Source organism: Triticum urartu, chromosome 3 (assembly GCF_003073215.2).
Source record: "Triticum urartu cultivar G1812 chromosome 3, Tu2.1, whole genome shotgun sequence".
NCBI classification, from domain to species: Eukaryota; Viridiplantae; Streptophyta; class Magnoliopsida; order Poales; family Poaceae; genus Triticum; species Triticum urartu.
In genome coordinates, this window is record NC_053024.1 from 127,477,226 (window position 1) to 127,501,972 (window position 24,747).

The window sequence follows — 24,747 nt, forward strand, 5'->3', positions numbered from 1 at the left end:
GTGCTGTAGATCCATGTGTTTGATAAAGGGAAATAACAGACTGAGCACAAACATGATATAAACTTCGTCACTGCAAATTGGCGTCCATGGCCCTGTAATTTCAAATGGCAGATTCACCATAGTTATAGCAGAATTTTTTGAAGCCCATCACAGTAAAGATATAACAGAAAGATATCACGGTTTCAAAGTGTGCATTACCAGACTGAGCACAAACATGATATAAACTATGATATCTTTCTGTTATTTTTAGAATTTTTGAAGCCCATCACCTTCACCACAGTTTCTAAGAGGTAGTGAAACTAAAATCTCAGCTTGGTAATGCACACTTGTTGACAATCTTGGCTGAGAATGACAAATTTGCTTTAATACAATCGCAAGTAATAACAAACAACATAGAAGACATCACAAGGAGATGATCGAGCTATTTTAGATCTTAGGGCATGAATACTACAAAATGGGTGAATCTTGTAACAGATAACTTCAACAGTTTGTTGAATATTTGAGAATGCAGTTTCTAGTCGCACCAGGCAAGATTCATACGCAAAAGGGACTTCAAACACCTAACTTGGCCAAAAAGGCAGGAAAGGCAAGTAAGTAAAATGAACAAGGGACCAAACAGTTCGAGATAACTGCTTTCCACTCATAGACCTAGTAAAAAATAACACCAGCGCGTGATCATCCAACAGAGCAGCACAATCACCAAATAACTCCAAGGTGCTTCAAATGAGGATAGAAGATTATGCCAAATAAACATATCCATAAGATTGCACATATCAGCAAAAAAATAAACTTGACATCTGTTTAACAGCTTGCATGTAAAGAGGGAAAACAGTTATTAGACTGATTAAAGAAGAGAAGTAGGTCATTTCTAGGGGGGAGAAAGAGAGAGAGAGATAGAGAGAGAGAGAGCACCAACTGGTTTCATCGTTGAAAAATATTTCCTAATATGTTCGTTGGCTTCATCACAAACTGAGCTATGTCAGACAATATGAATCTCATCCAGATCCCAGAACATCTGGAGAAATTAAATATTTGTTGCATCAAATTTTAACGGTTTTGAGAATGTGACAATTCATGGGTTCATCGGAAAGAACATAAATAATACTTAGATGTATGCACGGTGCATTAGTACTAATATAAAAGAATTAGGCTTCGATTCCCATTTCTCTTATCCTACATTAGCAAATTTTGGGTTAGGATAAAATCATGGGGTTTCCAAAATAAAATAAACAAGCCCAGCAAGAAAGAAAGCATTAGAATTCAAGCTTATCAAACAATTAGGCACTTCCGTTGGCATGTCAACAATCAGACTGAACAAACCTACAGTCCCCAATTTTCTGTCTAAAAAATGTGTAATGTTAGGAAAGGGAGTAAAATAAAATGTTGTGCAAATCAGCATCCAGAAAATTCATAGAAGCAATGCAATGCAGCAAAGAGGAACAATAAACTTATTGTGTAAAATTCATCTTGAGACCGCTATACTTTCCCCAGGAGCCAGCAAAGCTAGTCATATCACACACACACACACACACACACATTTAGGCAAGAAAATTACTTTGTCCGAATCAATTTCTTTGCATATATGGCATAAAGGCATCTAGAGAAGAAAAAACTTGATGATGTTAGTTTACCTTGCCAAGCTCATGAAATCCATCTAACTGATTAAGAAGCTCCAGCACCGTGCGCTGGATCTCACGGTCGTTACTGGTTCCTCACTAAATCATGTCCTACCAATTGCATCGATTTAATCCATGAAGATAATGCATGGCTAGAAGTAATAATTTGAAGAAGATGAAACAAAATTTGTGGGCAGCATAAATAAACTAAATGGTGATATAAGTTTAAAGATCTAAGAAATGCACTTGTACTTATATTCAGATCAGTTTGATTTCTTCTTGTTGGGCAAAACTGATACTGAGATCTGAAGTTTAAAATTTGATAGTGTTGGACCGGAGTATATTTAGAGGGCACAACATCTCAGTCAAGGGAACTATCAAGTCACAGCTTGCATCTCAGCAACAGTAGATGCATAACCATCTGCCACCATGTGTGTCTTACAGATAATAAGGGAATTAAGCTTAAGACCAATTAGCTTTGCAAAAAGAAAGCCGGATTAAACGAGCACTTTCTCCAATATATTTGTCAATTATAGCACTTGACAGAATCTGATTTTAGACAATACGTCAGTGTAATGTAATACTCGCATAATGAAAATACCAAGTACCATCAATCAAGTGAAAACAACACCTCCAAAAGTTAGCATCGATGTTACTGGTGAGAGCCCTTGCTAATACTGTCTTCCCGGTTCCTGGTGGGCCATAGAGTAGAACACCTTGGAAAAAGTTAAACAAACATACACTGGCAACCAAAATCACAGCATGCATATCTTTACCTCTTCAACTTGCAGAAATAAAGTGGATCTGTCAGGAGCCTCTCCTGACTGGGTTGTGGGTTTGCCCCTGGACCGGTACGTGGGCCTGGCCCATCAGGAAACCACTAAAGCTACAGAGTACAAGTACGAGGGAGTAGGCATTGTTCTGGTCATCCAGTGGATCACGGCTTTGGCACGGCGGCTCTCTTCCCCTACCTCTCGTCCTCCTCCTTCTGTTCTTCCTGATCCCCAAACTTTGTATCTCCATTGGTGTTGCTTGTAATCAAAGCTTGTATCCAATAGATATTGAGAGAGACATCTGGTTCCTTACACCTGGTATTCAGAGCTAGGCCACCACCCTTCCACCCCTCAATTGTTTCTCAATTTTTTTCTTCCACACTTGATTCCTCTGTTCCACCGGCGACGACGCCATGGCCGCCGACTTACCACCGGAGTGGGATGCCATGTCCGCCAAGGAGCAGACGATATGGTATCTCGCATCCTTCATCTCCAGGATTGAGGGCATGACTGCTGAGCTCGTTGCTGCTAACACACGACTCGACTCGGCTGCTTCCTCGTCTAAAAAACCATCGGCCCTGGTCGTGCCCAGCACCGACCTCACAATCCCCACCAGTGTCTCCTCCTCCACCGCCAAGGCCCCGGAGGTCCTCGAGCTCGTCCATGATTCATCCCCGGTGTGCAGCGCGATGGTGCCCGTCACCTGTTTGACGGAGTGCTCGACCCAGGTCGACACCATCGACGGCATCGATGAGGTCGATGATGCCGCCACCGCCGTCCACCTCGAGCCCATGGTCGACAGCATCGACAAGGTCCATGACGCCGCCACCGCCGTCCACCTTGATCCCACGGTCGACCCCATCCACCAAGCAGTCGAGCTTGCAGCCGACCGCACCATCGACGCCACGGTCACTGCAGTCTCCTCCGATGTCTCCTTCTCCACATTCAAGGCCCCGGAGGTCCTCCAGATCGTCCATGATGCGTCCCCTGATTGCATGGAGATGGTGTACATCACATGTTCGACAGAATGCTCGCACCAGGTCGCCACCATTGACATCGTCAACGAGGTCCGTGACGCCACTACTGCCACCTTCCTTGAGCCTATGGTCGACATCAACGACACCACGGCCACCCCTCCAATGGTCGAACCAATTGACCAGGAGGAGTACCAGGTTGTGGCAACGACGCCCTGGCAGTCAGACATCACCATTGATGTCAAACTTGCCACTCATGTATCTCGTGCGCTCTCGAGGCACGGCCCTGACATCACAAACCACTGCACTGATGTTGCCGATACCTCCCAGATTTCGTTGGTCGCGCGCGCGGTAGAATCGGTGCATTCGGTTGCCCTCTTGACCTCCTCGCTGCTGCCTGCTGTTGCTCATCAGTCAGATGCACTGAAGCATGTAAGGCGTTCAACGGAATACCACATCCACGAAGTCGATCAGGGCATCAAGCAGCAACCATGGCCGCCTCCAATTCGAGTGCAGATCGCAACTGACTATGATATGCAAGTCCTTGGCAAGGCTGCAGATGATGATATTGGCTCTGTGTGGTGGCCACCTGACCACCAGCCAAGGATGAAAATCAAGTTGCTAGAATGGCATCTTCCTATTCAGTTACAGACTTTGTTTGTCACTTATGTGGAGTTGCAACCATGGCTTTTTGGGAAGCTCACTTTCTTGGTTTCCACTTGTTGTAGTGAGATGATTCCTGCTTCTGCTTATGCTGGAACAAATAGCAGGGAGTGCACCATCCAATATGCTCTGCACAACACTTTTGAGCAATTTCAAAGGAGAGTTGCATGGACTCTCAGTTTTGTGAAGAAAACATCTGATCGTAGGCCCAGCCTTATGCACAGGTTTCAGTTTCTGTTACCATCCGACACTCCTCGAGGAGTACACCTTTGGTCTGAACTACAAATTGTGGAATTTAGTGAGCATCAGTTTATTATTCATATGCACATCAGTAAGTTAGCTAGTCGCTTTTGTCTTGAAAAATTGTGGAGCACTAGAGATTGGTCGCATCTCGTACTGGTTTGTGCTGCTGTTTGGGGGATTCCTATTCCTGGAAAAAGGCTGGGAACAGTACGGATTATGAGTATCTTGGTGCTTTGGCAATTTTGTCATCAAGAGGAATTTAAGGGGAGTGGACGATGCAGTCCTGAACATTTATTTGGTTTGCCAAGAGCTGGAATTCAACTTGCTGTACTAATCAGTTTGGAGTACTGCTGCTTCAAGTTTCGACCAGATTAGAAACTATTGGTCAGGCAATCTGTGCGAGAGAAAACATCAGAAGGAACTATTATGCCTATGTCAGTGCACTAGAAATTTTTGAGCCAAGAAGAATTTAAAGGCAGTGGTCGTGCTTCAATCAACTTTCACACTAACAATGCATGGGAACGGTATTCCAATCTCGTTGAAAATTGCATAAGGATACTACCAGTGCGGCTCTCATGCTTTTGGTTTTTGAAACGGGGCAAAACTGATTCAGATTTCAGTTATCATGACAAGATCCTTCATAGCAAGCAGCAATTGGGTGCTCTGAGTACATCACTTCCGAGTAGTGTCTGTCTTCAGTTTGTGCAGTTTTGGCAATTACTGTCTTTCGGTCCAGCTAGTATCATAGTGCAAAGGCAGTGGAACAAGGATCCCTTGCAGGAAATAAATTCAGAACATATTTTCATGTTGACTTGTTTCCTTTCTAAACAAATATCATTTGAGGTCAATCATGGCTGGTCTTTGGGAAGTTTTAGACTGTTTGTGGTTCAGACTGTACAATTGGCAACAAAGCTCCATTATTCAGATGCCAGTTTATTTGCTACGGCTGCTCTCCTTTTTGTGCAAGTCCCATTTCCAGAAGGAAGCATGACATGCATGCACTCAGAACTGCTTCCACCAAAGAGGACTACCATTGGTACAGAATATGATGGAAATGACATTGGTGTGGAACAATTCCAAGGAGAGAGCGACATCATAGCTATCGCCGCCGCCTTCGAGCAAGGTCCCGTCGACCACAAGCACTACCTCATCCATGCCAGCGACATTTCACTTCATCGGCCGCCTGGACTCCAATCGACTCGAGTGTCCAATACCTGCTACAACCAAGGGCACTTTCAAGAAGGGAGGGGTGTCATCATCGTTGCCGTCACCTCCGCACAAGGCTCCGTCGACCATGAGTAGTACCTCGACTTCGATCATGGCTGTGTTGACAAAGGCTAATTCCTCGACGCCTTCTTCGGTGGGGCTCCGATTGACCACAACAACTTCTCCTACATCGTTGAAGTCCACCCCGGCTTTGGTGACCATCGTGACTATGATCAAATCAAGCAACATCGACTGCAATGGGATCCGGGGTGGGTCTGGGTGGAGTCGGCTTGGGGTCACACTACAAGAAATATGTCAACTTGTGACCACCACTATTGGTCACTGAATGGTCACAAATTTCCATTTGTGACCTTTTTGTGACCAAAAACATAAGGTCAAAAGCTGACCGTCATAAACTGACTATAGCGACCTTTCTTCTGGAATGGTCGTAGACGTTTATGACCAAAATACATCTACTGTGGCGTTTTGGTCACTAGCAACCTCCCCAGGCCACGTAGGCATCCAGCGTGGCAATCTGATGTGGCACAAGATTCAGCCCGGTCCAATTCGGTGTTTATATGGGCCGAGCACATTAATTCGGCCTTTTTAATATTTACTTTTCCTATTAATTTTTGCTAGCTACATGGGCTGGCCCAGCAATTCGGCCTTTTTATTTCTAGATGCGGCCTTTTACAGCGTATGATATTTTATTGTTTGCCATTTTATTTTCCACTGTTTTACATTTGTCCCAAGAGTTTTAGTTTTTCTTTTTCTCAGAAGATTGGTCCCAATTGTCAGTTTCTAGTAATAGGACCCGGTTGTCAGGGTCAAGTTCTTTAGATTTCATTTCATAGTAAATAAGTAATAAATATCTAAATCAGCACTGGAAAAATACACTGCTTGAAACAGTAGCCAGAATGGCAATCACAGTATTACAACGTGAATACATTTTTTGTGGGTAAACGCGGATATATCATACAACACAAATACAATGGCAATGACAGTATTACAAGCTCTACTGCTTCTGTCGACCTTCTTCAACATGGACCTCCTTCAGTCCTTCTCCTTCTCCTTTCAACCTTATTTTGCATGGAGCTACTATGAGAGGAAATCTACAGTTAAGAACAAAATACGTATATAAGCAGTTGGGTACATATCACTTTGGAAAGCACAAGATATCATTTGGCTGGACATGAATATCACTTGTGCATGGGATAGTAAAAGGAATTACAACTAAACAACAATTCAGCATGAATTGGTAAAATGAACTAGCAAAGAATGCATTGTCCAACTGATTCATCATGAGAGTCCGACAGCGACAGCACCAAGCAAAATTCAGTAAAGCGTATAAATAGATTCAGACCAATTGGTAAAATGAAATCTACTCCATGAGATTTAGTCAACTTTAGGGAGCATCGCAGATTCAGACCAATATTTGCAAGCATGTAAATACTGATTCAACACTAGGGAGTACCGACTTCTTCTAGCAGCGAGAAAGCAACTCAATTTGGCAAGCAGTGCAATACCAAGTGAATTTAGTCAAACATGCAAGTGAATTTAGAGCAGTAGCACTAGGGACTAGGGACTGACAGCAATAGCACTAGATTCAGTCAAGTGAAAGTGAATTTAGAGCAGCAGCAAAATCAGGGAACGTGAGAGAGGTAGAGGGAGGCTCAACCATGAATTGATGCTGCCCCATGGTTGGGTATGTAATTGTCGCCGCTCCTCCTTGTGGATGCCAAGGTCGGAGACGCCGGATCCGTGCGGGCATCCGCCTCCTATCCGCATGAGCTGAAGCAAACCGTAGCCGGTAGTCCACCAGAACCTTCTTCCTCTTTGGTTGCACCAGCAGCGTCTGCAGATCCGCCATGGCCGGAGGCTGACTTCTGAAATGAAAAAGAGCACAATGAGATGTTAGCTTTGCCATGATGATATAGTAGTAACAGGGAAGCATACCAGGGATAAACTGTACACAGGGAAGGCGATAAATAACAAAAGCAGCAGTAACATATTCTCATGACAACCAGAACATAACCATCCCAATTCCATTTTACCATGTACTGTACAGTTTAAAACTGAAGCATATCAAGAAGAAATTGTACACAGGCAAGGCTGAAAAGAAGAACATAACATTGTATCTTGCGGGCATGCAACAAGCTGTGCGGGCATATATAGTAAATCAACATTGTATCTTGCAAGTCAACAGTTATCACAGAGAACAAGATACCATAAGATGAATGATGGCACTCAAATTCTAATCTCACATAGATAAAATTCACTGCCATAGTAACAGTACATCTTCACTTGGATATATCTGAAGTCCAGTTGGTTCTCATAAGCAAGTGTTCTCAGGTTCTCATAGATAGATTTATAGCTGAATCTAGGAATTAACACCACCATGCACCCACACCACAAGGCCTACAGAAGGCCCAATTTGGCCTTGAGGGGCTCTCGGCCATTAGTTTTGGACAGTACTCACCCGTGCAAGAGCACGCTTGTACTAAAATCGCCACTCATTACAAGTCCAAACCTACATATTTCCTCAAGCACATGTCTCACAGGACAGTGATGGTTAACTTAGATTCTCTAACCAAATATCTCAATAATCTGGTTGACTACTCACGGATTAACAAAGCCCCTCGTGATTAAACTATCCATCGCTCACAGATTAACAGACTAGTAGACGGTACTCCGCCCAGGAAAAAACCTCCCAAACAAGACAGGAAGGTTACCATGACGGCGATGGAGGTGGCGGTGAGCGCGGCCTGGCCGAGCCGCAGCCAGAGCCCGCCCCATGTCTCGGGCCTCCCTGCCAGCTCCCTTCTCTTGAGGCCAACACCGCCGCCGCCCATGCGCATGCTCTGCTCCAGGTACGTAGGCACGAAGGGAAGCCCCAGCTTCTCCGTTGTGGTACAACAACAAAAGGGATCAGAAATAGCGGTCAAACAGCAAGGTAGTGTAAAGAAATTAAGTAAGCTATTGTGCTGGATCAAATTCCTACTGAACACAGAACGACATTCCTACTGAACACAGAACGACAAGAAACATAGTGTAAAATACATATCTAATGCTAGTATATTTGTATAAAAAGATGAACAGAGCATACTATTAATTAGTATATATGCTCAGTAGCTTTGCATTCCCGTTTGGTTATTCATTTCAAACCAAATTGACATCATTCACTTGCAATAGAAAACAAGTAGTATATTTAGTTATTTACAGTGATGCTAATATGCTACCACCAATAGATACAAATCATACAACTATCATATTGGCTTGACAAAGATAATAAAGAAAGAAAAGGCCTAGTCAACACAGGATCTGTAAATATTATTTCACTATGCAGAAGTAAATGGCTATTTGACCTGCACTGGTCCCAGTACGTTAGACCTATTTAATACATACTACGATATGCCATCATTTGGGTACTACTGTCCACCGAGGTGGTAGACACTGGCTCAAAGACGCACACGCATGTGTAGGAAGGACTACAGATGTGCTTGGCAAACAAACACATGCACAAAAGGAAGGAAGCAAGGAAGAAACACGTGGAAGCTACCTGGTTTTTGAGTTCTGCATGATGAGATCCCTCACCAAATCCTTGTGCACTCACTCAACTCCTGCAAAAATCACCATAGTACCGAGGTTAAGATGCTAGAACTCAAACATGAAACTTGGTACAGAAAGTAAACAGCTGGTTGCAAATTAGCTTGAGATAACTACAGTGGAAGATCATCAAAAATCATAGTGTGAAATAATTAGCTTGAAAGTGGTGATATGTCATTCATCTTTATGTCCACATTAAAATTGTGCAGCCTCACACGCCCTATAGCCTCAGGCAGAGGCAACAGTGCACCAAAGTTGCACTGCACACAAGGACTAGGGCTGGCCCAATCCAAGGAGCATTTTCGACCTTTCTAGCTTTTTTAGCCATTTAAACCAACTTGTACCAAATTAGGACGAATCGGGTCAAATTCGAACTACATCTACTTCATAATTTGCTAATTATTTTTTCCAAAAATAATTTTTAGGTACACATGTATATATTTCATTAGAGAAATACTATGAGTTTAGTAAGATTCCACCCGTAGGTACGAACGATGATGCCCGCAGTTTTGACCGTGTTTTGAAATTGGCATAAAGAATTCAAAAAAATCAAAAAATGGAAAGCCTTTGCATTGTGTCACTATATGTGACCTAGTGTCCAGGAAAAATAACTAACTCGCAATACTGTAAATACCTTAAAAAGTCTTTTAGAAATAAGATACCATATGTGAAGTTGCATGGCTTTCAAGCGAAATGACCAATAAATTGGCCACATTCATGGCATAGTTTGTTCAAATGATCTCATATTGTGCACAATGGTGCATCTTGGAATTCCAAACAATGTTGCCTAAGGGAGTTTTCACTTTCATTACACAAAAGAGCTATTTTCCAAAAAAATTCGAGTGCCCAAAATGAGTTTTTTTGTGAAGGACCTACCAAATAATTATTGCAAAATTGTACCAAATCATTTTTATAAAATACTAGGCCATATTTAATGCACAATTGACCAAATAGTTGGGTGTAAAAAGTTTTTATCCACCTCTAGTGAAAAAGACAAATTTCCGCCGATTCAGTTGGAAGCGGGTCAAATATGAACTACAACTGCCTCATAGTTTGCTCTTTATTTTTTCCAAAAATCATTTCTAGCTACATAAGTATCTATTTAATCAGAGAAACATCAAAAGTTTTCCAAGATTCAGCCACTAGCTAGGAACGGTCAAGCCCACCGTTTTGACCGCATTTTGAAACGGGCATAAAAAATTCAAAAAAATTCAAAAAATTGGAAAACCTTCGCATTGTGTCATTATATGTGACCAAGTTTCCAGGAAAAATAATAAACTTGTAATAAGACAATTCTTTTAAAAAAGTGTTCTCAGAAATGAGCTATCATGCGTGAAGATTCATGGCTATCAAGCCAAATGATCAATCTTATGGCCACATTCATGGCATAGTTTGTGTAAATGACCCCATATCGTGCACAAGGGTGCATCTTGGAATTCCAAACAATGTTGCCTAAGGAAGTTTTCATTTTCTTTGCACGAAAAATTCATTTTCCATTTTTTCGAGTGCCCAAAATGAGTTTTTTTGTGAAGGACCTCCCAAATAATTATTGCAAAATTGGACCAAATCATTTTTATAAAATACTAGGCTATATTTAATGGTTGGGGTGTAAAAAGTTTTGATCCACCTCTCGTGAAAAAGACAAATTTCCGCCGATTCAGCTGGAAGCGGGTCAAATTTGAACTGCAGCTGCCTCATAGTTTGCTATTTATTTTTTCCAAAAAACATTTCTAGGTACATAAGTATCTATTTAATCATAGAAACACCAAAAAAATTCCAAGATTCGACCACTAGCTAGGAACGGTCATTCCCGCCGTTTTGACCGCATTTTGAAACGGGCATAAAAAATTCAAAAAAAATTCAAAAAATTGGAAAACCTTCGCATTGTGTCATTATATATGACCAAGTTTCCGGGAAAAATAATAAACTTGTAATACGGTAATTATTTTAAAAAAGTGTTCTCGGAAATGAGCTATCATGTGTGAAGATTCATGGCTTTCAAGCCAAATGATCAATCTTATGGCCACTTTCATGGCATAGTTTGTTCAAATGATCTCATATTGTGCACAAGGGTGCATATTGGAATGGCAAACAATGTTTCCTAAGGAAGTTTTCATTTTCGTTGGACGAAAAAACCATTTTCCATTTTTCGAGTGCCCGGAAGGAGGTTTTTTTATGAAGGAACTACCAAATAATTGTTGCAAAATTGGACCAAATCATTTTTATAAAATACTAGGCCATATTTAATGAACAATTGACAAAATGGTTGGGTGTAAAAAAATTTGATCCACCTCTCGTGAAAAAGACAAATTTCCGCCGATTTAGTTGGAAGCGGGTCAAATTTGAACTGCAGCTACCTCATAGTTTGCTATTTATTTTTTCCAAAAATCATTTATAGTTACATAAGGACCTATTTAATCATAAATACATGGTTTGGTGGCGATACATTGAGGTTTGGGCGGTGGCCGAGGGCCCCAACTCTAGAGCGCGTAAACTCGCATGCCCGTCGCGTGGTCACCGCGTGACCGTAATGTTGCCATGTGTTCTGGGCGGCCTAGGCATGTCTAGTGGGTTGGGCACTCCCCAGGTTGGTGCTAGGAAGACAATTACAATATAAGATTCTCACGAGGAGACCGATCGATGCTCAAACATGAATTAGCAGCCAAGTGTTTGATTAGCGGTACGGGAAATGCACATGGCCAATGGACATGAGTTTTGGCTGAGGATGATCATCTACTAAGGAGAATGTATTCACAAAGTTTTAGCTCAAAAGGAGGATCCTAGGTGGTACTTGCTTTGCAAAGTACCACGCTGGACAAAAATATGAATGTTGAAGCTGGGCTCAAAATAATGAATGGATTGAGCTGAAGTTTTTTGGAGGATGGTTATTTGGGCATAGGAAAGCATTGTAGAAAATTGATACCATTTGGACATGCCAAAGTAGTACTTCCTTCACAATGCTCTTCTATGGACAGAAACTTGGGAAAACTAGTGAGAGAGATTGGATGAATGAAATGAGCTCAAAATTGGTGTAGATAAGTTACTTAGGTATGGCCATGCGCTGGTAAATTTTCAGATCACTTGGGTAAGCCTAGCTAGTACTTACTTCACAAAGCTTCTCTCGAGGTAGAAATTTGAAAATTTCCCGAGAAATATTTACTAGGAAAATTGAGCTGAATATTATCATGTGGCAATGATTTGGGTATGGAAGAGTGCCTGAAAAGTTTGAGGGTAATAGGAGGGGTCTATATAACACTTGCTTTGCAACGTGCCAATTTGGCCATAAAATATAAATTGAACCTGGGCTCACATAGATGATTTGACTGAGCTGCAATTTGGAGGAGGGCGATAATTTGGGCATATGAAGGAACTGTATAAATTTCATGTCATTTAGAGATATAAAAAAGATACTTCCTTCACAATGCTTCTAGGTGGACAAAAACTTTGGAAATTTGCCGAGGAAGATTTGCTAGGCAAATGGAGCTGAATTTTGTCATGCGGTAATGATTTGGATAGGAAAGAGTGCCCAAAAATTCCTAGGGCAATCAAGAATATATAAATAGCACTTCCTTCATAAAGTGTTGTTGTGAACATAATAGGAAAATGAATATTGTTGAATTAGTTTTGCACTAGGCAAGGAAGGATTTTTACATATTTGATGAAGATATGACCCAAAGAATTTATGAGATTTTTTTGGGAATTTTGGGAATGATAGAAATATAGGTTGCTTCACAATCTAGGGCAAAAACTGCCACATGGACATGACACATAGGCAAAACTGATGAGATGGCGCCTAGTCATCACAACCCACCACAATCTACAAGCCTATGACCATCTATATTGGTCATGATCAGCTAGAAATAAGGCAGCGGACCAGCACTGTTTGCTTTGTGACCATTTTGTGTAACGAAATTACGACCTTTCTAACAAAAATGGTCGCAATGGTTTAGGGTTTGGAGCCCCCTGAACAGCTTTTGACCAATTGGTCTAAAATGGTCATAGATTTATGACCAATTCTTCGAGGGTCACTCACAGAAGGTCATAAGTTGACATATTTCTTGTAGTGTCAAGCCGCATTTCAAGAAGGGAGGGATGTCAGGAGCCTCTCCTGACTGGGTTGTGGTGAAAGGAAATATTCCCTAGAGGCAATAATAAAGTTATTATATATTTCTTTATATCATGATAAATGTTTATTATTCATGCTAGAATTGTATTAACCGGAAACATAATACATGTGTGAATACATAGACAAACAGAGTGTCACTAGTATGCCTCTACTTGACTAGCTCGTTGATTAAAGATGGTTATGTTTCCTAACCATAGACATGAGTTGTCATTTGATTAACAGGATCACATCATTAGGAGAATGATGTGATTTACTTGACCCATTCCGTTATCATAACACTTGATCGTTTAATTTGTTGCTATTGCTTTCTTCATGACTTATACATGTTCCTATGACTATGAGATTATGCAACTCCCGTTTACCAGAGGAACACTTTGTGTGCCACCAAACGTCACAATGTAACTGGGTGATTATAAAGGTTCTCTACAGGTGTCTCCGAAGGTACTTGTTGGGTTGGCGTATTTCGAGATTAGGATTTGTCACTCCGATTGTCGGAGAGGTATCTCTGGGCCCTCTCGGTAATGCACATCACCTAAAGCCTTGCAAGCATTGCAACTAATGAGTTAGTTGCGAGATGATGTATTACGGAACGAGTAAAGATACTTGCCGGTAACGAGATTGAACTAGGTATTGAGATACCGACGATCGAATCTCGGGCAAGTAACATACCGATGACAAAGGGAACAACGTATGTTGATCTTCGTAGAATATGTGGGAGCCAATATGAGCATCCAGGTTCTGCTATTGGTTATTGACCGGAGACGTGTCTCGGTCATGTCTACATTGTTCTCGAAACCGTAGAGTCCGCACGCTTAAGGTTTCGATGACAGTTATATTATGAGTTTATTAGTTTTGATGTACCGAAGGAGTTCGGAGTCCCGGATAAGATTGGGGACATGACGAGGAGTCTCGAAATGGTCGAGACATAAATATCGATATATTGGACGACTATATTCGGACATCGGAAAGGTTCCGAATGATTCGGGTATTTTTCGGAGTACCGGAGAGTTACGGGAATACGCCATACGGGAAAGGAGGAAAAGGGCCTCAAGGTTGGCCGCACCCCTCCCCTTGGTCTGGTCCGAATTGGACTAGGGAAGGGGGGCGCCCCCTTCCTTCCTTCTCCTTTTTCCCTTCCCTTTCCTTCCCTCCTACTCCTACTACTTGGAAGGGCTCCTAGTTCTACTAGGAAAGGGGGAATCCTACTCCCGGTGGGAGTAGGACTCCTCTAGGGCGCGCCATAGAGAGGGCCGGCCCTCCCCTCCTCCACTCCTTTATATACGTGGCCAGGGGGCACCCCATAGAGACACAAGTTGATCTTTGTGATAGTTCTCTTAGCCGTGTGCGGTGCCCCCCTCCACCATAATCCTCGATAATATTGTAGCGGTGCTTAGGCGAAACCCTGCGACGGTAGAACATCAAGATCGTCACCACGTCGTCGTGCTGATGGAACTCTTCCCCGACACTTTGCTGGATCGGAGTCCGGGGATCGTCATCGAGCTGAACGTGTGCTAGAACTCGGAGGTGTCGTAGTTTCGGTGCTTGATCGGTCGGACCGTGAAGACGTATGACTACATCAACCGCGTTGTGCTAACGCTTCCGCTTCCAGTCTACGAGGGTAGTAGACAACACTCTCCCCTCTCGTTGCTATGCATCACCATGATCTTGCGTGTGTGTAGGAAATTTTTTTAAATCACTACGTTACCCAACAGTGGCATCCGAGCCTAGGTTTTATGCGTTGATGTAATATGCACGAGTAGAACACAAGTGAGTTGTGGGCGATATAAGTCATACTGCTTACCAGCATGTCACACTTTGGTTCGGCGGTATTGTTGGATGAAGCGGCCCGGACCGGCATTACACGTACGCTTACGCGAGACTGGTTTTACCGCCGTGCTATGCACACAGGTGACTAGTGGGTGTCAGTTTCTTCAACTTTAGTTGAACCGAGTGTGGCTACGCCCGGTCCTTGCGAAGGTTAAAACAGCACCAACTTGACAAACTATCGTTGTGGTTTTGATGCGTAGGTAAGAACGGTTCTTGCTAAGCCCGTAGCAGCCACGTAAAACTTGCAACAACAAAGTAGAGGACGTCTAACTTGTTTTTGCAGGGCATGTTGTGATGTGATATGGTCAAGACATGATGAGATTAAAGTTGTTGTATAAGATGATCATGTTTTGTTGAAGTTATCGGCAACTGGCAGAAGCCTTATGGTTGTCTCTTTATTGCATAAGATGCAAGCGCCAAATAATTGCTTTACTTTATCGCTATGCGATAGCAATAGTTGCAAGAGCAATAGTTGGCGAGACGACCATGTGACGACACATTGATATAGATCAAGATGATGGAGATCATGGTGTCATGCTGGTGACGATGGAAATCATGACGATGTTTTGGAGATGGAGATCAAAGGCACAAGATGATGATGGCCATATCATGTCACATATTTTGATTGCATGTGATGTTTATCTTTTATGCATCTTATTTTGCTTAGTTCGGCGGTAGCTTTATAAGATGATCTCTCACTAAATTTCAAGATAAAAATTGTTCTCCCTGAGTATGCACCGTTGCCAAAGTTCGTCGTGCCCAGACACCACGTGATGATCAGGTGTGATAAGCTTTACATCCATCTACAACGGGCGCAAGCCAGTTTTGCACACGCAGAATACTCAGGTTAAACTTGACAAGCCTAGCATATGCAGATATGGCCTCGGAACACTGAGACCGAAAGGTCGAGCGTGAATCATATAGTAGATATGATCAACATAATGATGTTCATCATTGAAAGCTACTCCATTTCACGTGATGATCGGTTATGGTTTAGTTGATTTGGATCACGTGATCACTTAGATGATTAGAGGGATGTCTATCTAAGTGGGAGTTCTTAAGTAATATGATTAATTGAACTTTAATTTATCATGAACTTAGTCCTGGTAGTATTAGCATATCTATGTTGTAGATCAATAGCTCGCGTTTAGATCCCCTGTTTTATTTTTGATATGTTCCTAGAGAAAACTAAGTTGAAAGATGTTAGTAGCAATGATGCGGATTGGATCCGTGATCTGAGGTTTATCCTCATTGCTGCACAGAAGAATTATGTCCTTGATGCACCGCTAGGTGACTGACCTATTGCAGGAGCAGATGCACACGTTATGAACATTTGGCTAGCTCAATATGATGACTACTTGATAGTTTAGTGCACCATGCTTAACAGCTTAGAATCGGGATTTCAAAGATGTTTTGAACGTCATGGACCATATGAGATGTTCCAGGAGTTGAAGTTAATATTTCAAGTAAATACCCGAGTTGAGAGATATGAAGTCTCCAACAAGTTCTATAGCCTAAAAGATGGAGGAGAATATTTCAAGCAGTGAGCATGTGCTCAGATTGTCTGGGTACTACAATCGCTTGAATCAAGTGGGAGTTAATCTTCCAGATAAAATAGTGATTGATAGAATTCTCTAGTCACCATCACCAAGTTAGTAGAACTTCGTGATGAACTATGATATGCAAGGGATAACGGAAACGATTCACAAGCTCTTCGTAATGCTGAAATCGACGAAGGTAGAAATCAAGAAAAATATCAAGTGTTGATGGTAGACAAGGCCACTAGTTTCAAGAAAAGGGCAAAGGGAAGAAGGGGAACTTCAAGAAGAACGGCAAGCAAGTTGTTGCTCAAGTGAAGAAGCCCAAGTCTGATCCTAAGCCTGAGACTAAGTGCTTCTACTGCAAAGGGACTGGTCACTGGAAGCAGAACTGCCCCAAGTATTTGGCGGATAAGAATGATGGCAAAGTGAACAAGGTATATTTGATATACAGATTATTGATGTGTATTTTACTAGTGTTCATAGCAACCCCTTAGTATTTGATACCGGTTTAGTTGCTAAGAGCAGTAAATCGAAGCGGGAGTTGCAGAATGAATAGAGACTAGTTAAGGGTGAAGTGACGATGTGTGTTGGAAGTGGTTCCAAAATTGATATGATCATCATCGCACACTCCCTATACTTTCGGGATTAGTGTTAAACCTAAATAAGTGTTATTTGGTGTTTGCATTGAGCATGAATATGATTTGATCATGTTTATTGCAATACGATTATTCATTTAAGTAAGAGAATAAATTGTTATTCTATTTACATATATGGTTACACACCCAATGAAAATGGTTCATTGGATCTCGATCGTAGTGATACACATATTCATAATATTGAAACCAAAAGATGCAAAGTTAATAATGATAGTGCAACTTATTTGTGGCACTGCCGTTTAGATCATATTGGTGTAAAGCGCATGAAGAAACTCCATGCTGATGGACTTTTGGAATCACTTGATTATGAATCAGTTGATGCTTGCGAACCATGCCTCATGGGCAAGATGACTAAGACTCCGTTCTCCGGAACAATGCAGCAAGCAACAAATTTTTTGGAAATCATGCATACTGATGTATGTGGTCCGGTGAATATTGAAGCTCGCGGCAGGTATCATTATTTTCTGATCTTCACAGATGATTTGAGCAGATATGAGTATATCTACTTGATGAAACACAAGTCTGAAACATTTGAAAAGTTCAAAGAATTTCAGAGTGAAGTGGAGAATCATCGTAACAAAAATAAAAGTTTCTACGATATGATCGCAGAAGTAAAATATTTGAGTTACGAGTTTGGCCTTCAGTTAAAAACAATGTGAAATAGTTTCACTACTCACGCCACCTGGAACACCACAGCATAATGGTGTGTCCGAACATCATAACCGTACTTTATTAGATATGGTGCGATCTATGATGTCTCTTACCGATCTACCACTATCGTTTTGGGGTTATGCATTAGAGACAGCTGCATTCACGTTAAATAGGGCACCATCTAAATCCGTTGAGACAACACCGTATGAACTATGGTTTGGCAAGAAACCTAAGGTGCCATTTCTTAAAGTTTGAGGTTGCAATGCTTATGTGAAAAAGTTTCAACCTGATAAGCTCTAACCCAAATTGGAGAAGTGCGTCTTGATAGGATACCCAAAAGAAAATGTTGGGTACACCTTCTATCATAGATCCGAAGGCAATATATTCGTTGCTTTGAATGGATCCTTTCTAGAAAAGGAGTTTCTCTCGAAAGAAGTGAGTGGGAGGAAAGTAGAACTTGATGAGGTAACTGTACCTGCTCCCCTATTGGAAAGTAGTTCATCACAGAAATTTGTTCCTATGATTACTACACCAATTAGTGAGGAAGCTAATGATGATGATCATGTAACTTCAGATCAAGTTACTACCGAACCTCGTAGGTAAACCAGAGTGAGATCCACACCAGAGTGGTACGGTAATCCTATTCTAGGGGTCATGTTACTTGACCATGACGAGCCTACGAACTATGAGTAAGCGATGATGAGCCCAGATTCCGTGAAATGGCTTGAGGCCATGAAATCTGAGATGAGATCCATGTATGAGAACAAAATATGGACTTTGATTGACTTGCCCAATGATCGGTGAGCCATTGAGATTAAATGGATCTTCAAGAGGAAGAGGGACGCTGATAGTAGTGTTACTATCTACAAAGCTAGAATTGTCGCAAAAAGGTTTTCAACAAGTTCAAGGTGTTGACTACGATTAGAGTTTCTCACTCATATCTATGCTTAAGTCTGTCCGAATCATGTTAGCAATTGCCGCATTTTATGAAATCTGGCAAATGGATAAACAAAACTGCATTACTTAATGGATTTATTAAAGAAGAGTTGTATATGATGCAACCAGAAGGTTTTGTCAATCCTAAAGGTACTAACAAAATATGCAAGCTCCAGCGATCCATCTATGGAATGGTGCAAGCATCTCAGAGTTGGAATATACGCTTTGATAAGTTGATCAAGCATATAGTATTATACAGAATTGCGATGAAGCCTGTATTTACAAGAAAGTGAGTGGGAGCACTACAACATTTCTGATAAGTATATGTGAAAGACATATTGTTGATCGGAGATAATGTAGAATTATTCTGCAAAGCATAAAGGAATATTTGAAAGGAGTTTTTCAAAGAAAGACCTCGGTGAAGCTGCTTACATATTGAGCATCAAGATCTATAGAGATAGATCAAGATGCTTGATAAGTTTTTCAATGAGTACATACCTTGACAAGATTTTGAAGTAGTTCAAAATAGAACAGTCAAAGAAGAAGTTCATGCCTGTGTTACAAGGTGTGAAGTTGAGTAAGACTCAAAACCCAACCACGGCAGAAGATAGAGAGAGAATGAAAGTCATTCCCTATGCCTCAGCCATAGGTTCTATAAAGTATGCCATGCTGTGTACCAGACCTATTGTATACCCTGTCCTGAGTTTGGGAAAGGAGTACAATAGTGATCTAGGAGTAGATCACTGGACATTGGTCAAAATTATCCTTAGTGGAATAAGGATATGGTTCTCGATTATGGAAGTGACAAAAGGTTCGTCGTAAAGGGTTACGTCAATGCAAATTTTACACTGATCTAGATGATTCTAAATCTCAATCTGGATACATATTGAAAGTGGGAGAAATTAGCTAGAGTAGCTCTGTGCAGAGCATTGTTGACATAGAAATTTACAAAATACTTACGGATCTGAATGTGGCAGACCCGTTGACTAAAATTCTCTCACAAGCAAAACATGATCACACCTCAGTACTCTTTGGGTGTTAATCACATGGCGATGTGAACTAGATTATTGGCTCTAGTAAACCCTTTGAGTGTTGGTCACATGTCGATGTGAACTATGGGTGTTAATCACATGGCGATGTAAACTATTGATGTTAAATCACATGGCGATGTGAACTAGATTATTGACTCTAGTGCAAGCGGGAGACTGAAAGGAAATATGCCCTAGAGGCAATAATAAAGTTATTATATATTTCCTTATATCATGATAAATGTTTATTATTCATGCTAGAATTGTATTAACCAGAAACATAATACATGTGTGAATACATAGACAAACAGAGTGTCACTAGTATGCCTCTACTTGACTAGCTCGTTGATTAAAGATGGTTATGTTTCCTAACCATAGACATGAGTTGTCATTTGGTTAACGGGATCACATCATTAGGAGAATTATGTGATTGACTTGACCCATTCCGTTAGCATAGCACTTGATCATTTAATTTGTTGCTATTGCTTTCTTCATGACTTATACATGTTCCTGTGACTATGAGATTATGCAACTCCCGTTTACCAGAGGAACACTTTGTGTGCCACCAAACGTCACAACGTAACTGGGTTATTATAAAAGTGCTCTACAGGTGTCTCCGAAGGTACTTGTTGGGTTGGCGTATTTCGAGATTAGGATTTGTCACTCCGATTGTCGGAGAGGTATCTCTGGGCCCTCTCGGTAATGCACATCACCTAAAGCCTTGCAAGCATTGCAACTAATGAGTTAGTTGTGAGATGATGTATTACAGAACGAGTAAAGAGACTTGCCAGTAACGAGATTGAACTAGGTATTGAGATACCGACGATCGAATCTCGGGCAAGTAACATACCGATGACAAAGGGAACAACGTATGTTGTTATGCGGTCTGACCAATAAAGATCTTCATAGAATATGTGGGAGCCAATATGAGCATCCAGGTTCCGCTATTGTTTATTGACCGGAGACGTGTTTCGGTCATGTCTACATTGTTCTCGAACCCGTAGGGTCCGCACGCTTAAGGTTTCGATGACAGTTATATTATGAGTTTTGATGTACCGAAGGAGTTTGGAGTCCCGGATGAGATAGGGGACATGACGAGGAGTCTCGAAATGGTCGAGACATAAAGATCGATATATTGGACGACTATATTCGGACATCGGAAAGGTTCCGAGTGATTCGGATATTTTTCGGAGTACCGGAGAGTTACGGGAATACATATTGGGCCTTATTGGGCCATACGGGAAAGGAGGAAAAGGGCCTCAAGGGTGGCCGCACCCCTCCCCTTGGTCTAGTCCGAATTGGACTAGGGAAGGGGGCGCCCCCTTCCTTCCTTCTCCTTTTCCCTTCCCTTTCCTTCCCTCCTACTCCTACTATTTGGAAGGGCTCCTAGTTCTACTAGGAAAGGGGGAATCCTACTCCCGGTGGGAATAGGACTCCCCTAGGGCGCGCCATAGAGAGGGCCGGCCCCTCCCCTCCTCCACTCCTTTATATACGTGGCCAGGGGGCACCCCATAGAGACACAAGTTGATCTTTGTGATCGTTCTCTTAGCCGTGTGCGGTGCCCCCCTCCACCATAATCCTCGATAATATTGTAGTGGTGCTTAGGCGAAGCCCTGCGACGGTAGAACATCAAGATTGTCACCACGCCGTCGTGCTGACGGAACTCTTCCCCGACACTTTGCTGGATCGGAGTCCGGGGATCGTCATCGAGCTGAACGTGTTCTAGAACTCGGAGGTGCCGTAGTTTTAGTGCTTGATCGGTCGGGCCGTGAAGACGTACGACTACATCAACCGCGTTGTGCTAACGCTTCCGCTTCCGGTCTACGAGGGTACGTAGACAACACTCTACCTTCTCGTTGCTATGCATCACCATGATCTTGCGTGTGCGTAGGAATTTTTTTGAAATTACTACGTTACCCAACATGTGGGTTTGCCCCTGGACCGGTACGTGGGCCTGGCCCATCAGGAAACCACTAAAGCTACAGAGTACAAGTACGAGGGAGTAGGCATTGTTCTGGTCATCCAGTGGATCACGGCTTTGGCACGGTGTCTCTCTTCCCCTACCTCTCGTCCTCCTCCTTCTGTTCTTCCTGATCCCCAAACTTTGTATCTCCATTGGTGTTGCTTGTAATCAAAGCTTGTATCCAATAGATATTGAGAGAGGCATCTGGTTCCTTACAGGATCCTAAACACATTTGTTGTTGAATTTACCTTTGGGAGTCAGGCAATAAATATCATGTTGCAGGCCCTGTCAGGCGTGCAATTAAGAGACGAGCATGTGAAGCAACAGTTTACCTGCTTAAATTGGTTGAGGGGCTCGTCGCTACAACTGTGTACAGCAGACTAAATCCGCTCAGCGTCGAGAAAATTCAAGGACCATTAGTGCATGTAGACTACGAATGCTGCATCGTGGGCGGCGGCGGCGACTGTGCCAGCGGCCATGAGTGCCCAGTCGAGGCCATCGACGAAGTTGAATAGCCTCCAAAAGGAGATCGCGCCGGGAAGGGGCTCGACCTCGTCCTCATCCACATCCTCGTCGTTGTACAGTTTGAGCCTACTGATAAGTGATAAATCTTTTCGCCAACACATTTTAAATCTTACTATCTTACACCTGTCAGCGTACTCGTAAAATGCATAGTTCAAATAGAGTAACGCAGTCTTGGCTTGCATGCTGACTCTTTCATTCATGTCCTAAACCATTGGACTGGAACAGAGGGTCAATTCGACAGACACAGCTCTGAGACTTGTTCGCCACACAAGATTGGACCATCGAGAGAAATGCCAGGCGTGCCGAGCCTAACTCTGGCCAGCATGGCGTGCACCGGTGGTGCAGAGCAGAAAGCTAGCGCATCCTGGGCCTGGAGAGATCACATCGACTGTCGACTTGCTGCTAGCAAACGTCTGCTCATCCGGTCTGCAAAACTACAAGGAGGCCTTCCCCCTGAGGACGTGAGAGTCTCTGCTCGGCACCCTGACCACGAGAAGCTTCCATCAACAACATTACAACAACAGCAGACCCAAGGCCGGGGCTGCTGGCTCTTTTTTGCACTGGAAATAGCCAAGTCTGGTTGCATGGTTTGGTACTCTAGTTGAAGTGGTGTCCGTGTCGGATGCAGCTTGGACAGAAGAGGCATTTTTTGTTGGTAGCATTGGTGCTGCTGGGCCTTGCCCATGCCTCGGGCGGACGATTCGGCTGGTCACGAACTCGCCATGACAGGACTGTGCAGCCGCAGGAGATGCAAAGCCAAAATGGCCAATTGGAGCGAGGAACGAGGCCCCGGGTGATGCAGGGTGGCGCAGTGACAGGCGGCCTTGGTTCTATTCATGCTGCCAGACTGCCATTTCTTGCACTATCCTAAAGCATTATCCTAGAGACGGGGCGAATGGCTGTTACTACATAGAATTAATAGTGTTTTGCTATAGTAAACTGACTATTAACTGCGTTGCTAACAAAAAGGGACATCCATGCTCCGTACCTATACATATGCAATGCTCCTCTGTATCGAGATATATTGTAGAGGCGAATTTCCAAAAGAATCGAGTAGAAGAAGAAAACAGAAAACGACTCGCCTGTTAATTCGACATGGAACAATCTGGTGCCTCGGTCTTGATAACTCTGGTGTTGTACGAGCCACAGGCGGCGCATTTGTGATACAACGAGTGGAACCGAGAAAGCCCTTTTTCCGCAGTCGTTACAGAGTATATCCTGGAGCAATCAGGCACAGCGGCAGCGTAAATCCTTCAGTCAATGGAAAGAACAAAATCAGAATGAGAGAAATAGTGTACCTGGCATCGGTTCCGGTATTCCTCAGGAAGCTCTTCTGCAGCCAACAAGCCGTCGAGCATTCCAAAATACACCTACAGAGAAACAGAGGATATGGACTTCACATTAAATTTGTTCGCTTTGTTTTTAAAAGAAATGTGGCATTAATACAGAGGAAATTGTTAACTCGAAAACAATAGCTTCTAAAATTTCTAAATTTCATGAGATAGAAGAACACAATCATCAGAGGGAAATGCAGAAACAGTTTTGGCATCAAGTGGCACAACTTACCGTCATATCTCCCAAGGATTTGCTGCAGATTGGACCCTCCCGAATCCCAACACCAGCATCTCCCCACCGACTCGTCTTCGTATGGCGACGGCGACTCTGGCAACTTCGAGACGTCGGACTCGGACAGCGGCGGGAACGGCCCGTGGGCACCAGATCTTCTCTACCTGACGGCCTTGTGGCGGCTCAGGCGCAGCTGCCAGCCCCGTGCTCCTTCAGACGAGGGGAGAGGCGGTCAAGGAGGAGGGGATGGTGGAGGGCTGGAGCTCGGCTATGAGAGAGGGACGGGGACGACAAGGCGAGGAGAAGTGGCGGACGCGGCGGCGCCAGGGCGTGGAAGAGTGATGCGGACGCGGACGCGGCGGAGGTAGGAGACTCACACTCTCTTTCTCCCCAGATCCGACGAGGCGATGACGACGATGGAAGAGAAGAGGCGGCGGCTGCGTTGGCGTGCGGTGCGAGAGGTTGCGTGTGCGGAGAGAACGAGAGAGGTGGGTTGCGTGCGCTGTGCTCGATACCGGAGGAAGTTGCCTCGAAATTTCCTGCGCTGATTAAATCTTTTTTTCCTTTCACCAACGACAGTAAATCTTTGGACGTGGCATAGGCGAGAAGTTGCCCTTACCGCCACTGTTAAAGGGTTTTATATGAAAAGATTAAGAGCCTGTTCTGATTCTCTCCAGCTTCACAGAACTCCACATGTTCAACTTCTTCTCCTCGCTTCTAACTTCACATAGCGATCCCAGGAGTGTTCGGTTCCATCCACAGCTTCTCCCACAGCTGCAGCCCGGTTGGGAGGGCTCTGGCCTGTTAGGCATAGGTTGGGCCGAGTGGATCTAGCCCAATTAGGAGG

At 43.1% G+C, this 24,747-nt stretch overlaps 1 protein-coding gene and 1 long non-coding RNA gene across 3 annotated transcripts; both read right to left on the reverse strand.

The window, feature by feature from the left end:
* Positions 1 to 6,359: 6,359 nt before the first annotated feature.
* Positions 6,360 to 8,201, reverse strand: LOC125543261. Its single transcript, XR_007298362.1, has 2 exons — positions 7,154 to 8,201; positions 6,360 to 6,587 (listed from the first exon to the last, which is right to left on the reverse strand). It is a non-coding gene; the product is annotated as an uncharacterized LOC125543261 (long non-coding RNA).
* Positions 8,202 to 8,506: 305 nt separating this feature from the next.
* Positions 8,507 to 24,411, reverse strand: LOC125543260. 2 transcript variants are annotated; one of them, XM_048706555.1, is made up of 4 exons: positions 23,901 to 24,406; positions 23,633 to 23,704; positions 23,417 to 23,552; positions 8,507 to 9,095 (listed from the first exon to the last, which is right to left on the reverse strand). In XM_048706555.1, exons 1-4 carry the CDS (start codon positions 23,904 to 23,906, stop codon positions 9,085 to 9,087), a joined length of 225 nt encoding a protein of 74 aa, XP_048562512.1. In that variant the 5' UTR covers positions 23,907 to 24,406; the 3' UTR covers positions 8,507 to 9,084. The 2 variants fall into 2 exon arrangements, with proteins under 2 accessions (XP_048562512.1, XP_048562511.1); XM_048706554.1 differs by lacking the exon at positions 8,507 to 9,095 and having other exon boundaries at positions 21,650 to 23,552; positions 23,901 to 24,411.
* Between the last annotated feature and the right edge of the window lie 336 nt (positions 24,412 to 24,747).

Excerpts from the sequence above, each read along its gene's own strand:
- LOC125543260 (XM_048706554.1), bottom strand. Across the intron at positions 23,553-23,632 it reads AATACCGGAACCGATGCCAG|GATATACTCTGTAACGACTG; the intron begins GTACACTATTTC and ends TGATTGCTCCAG.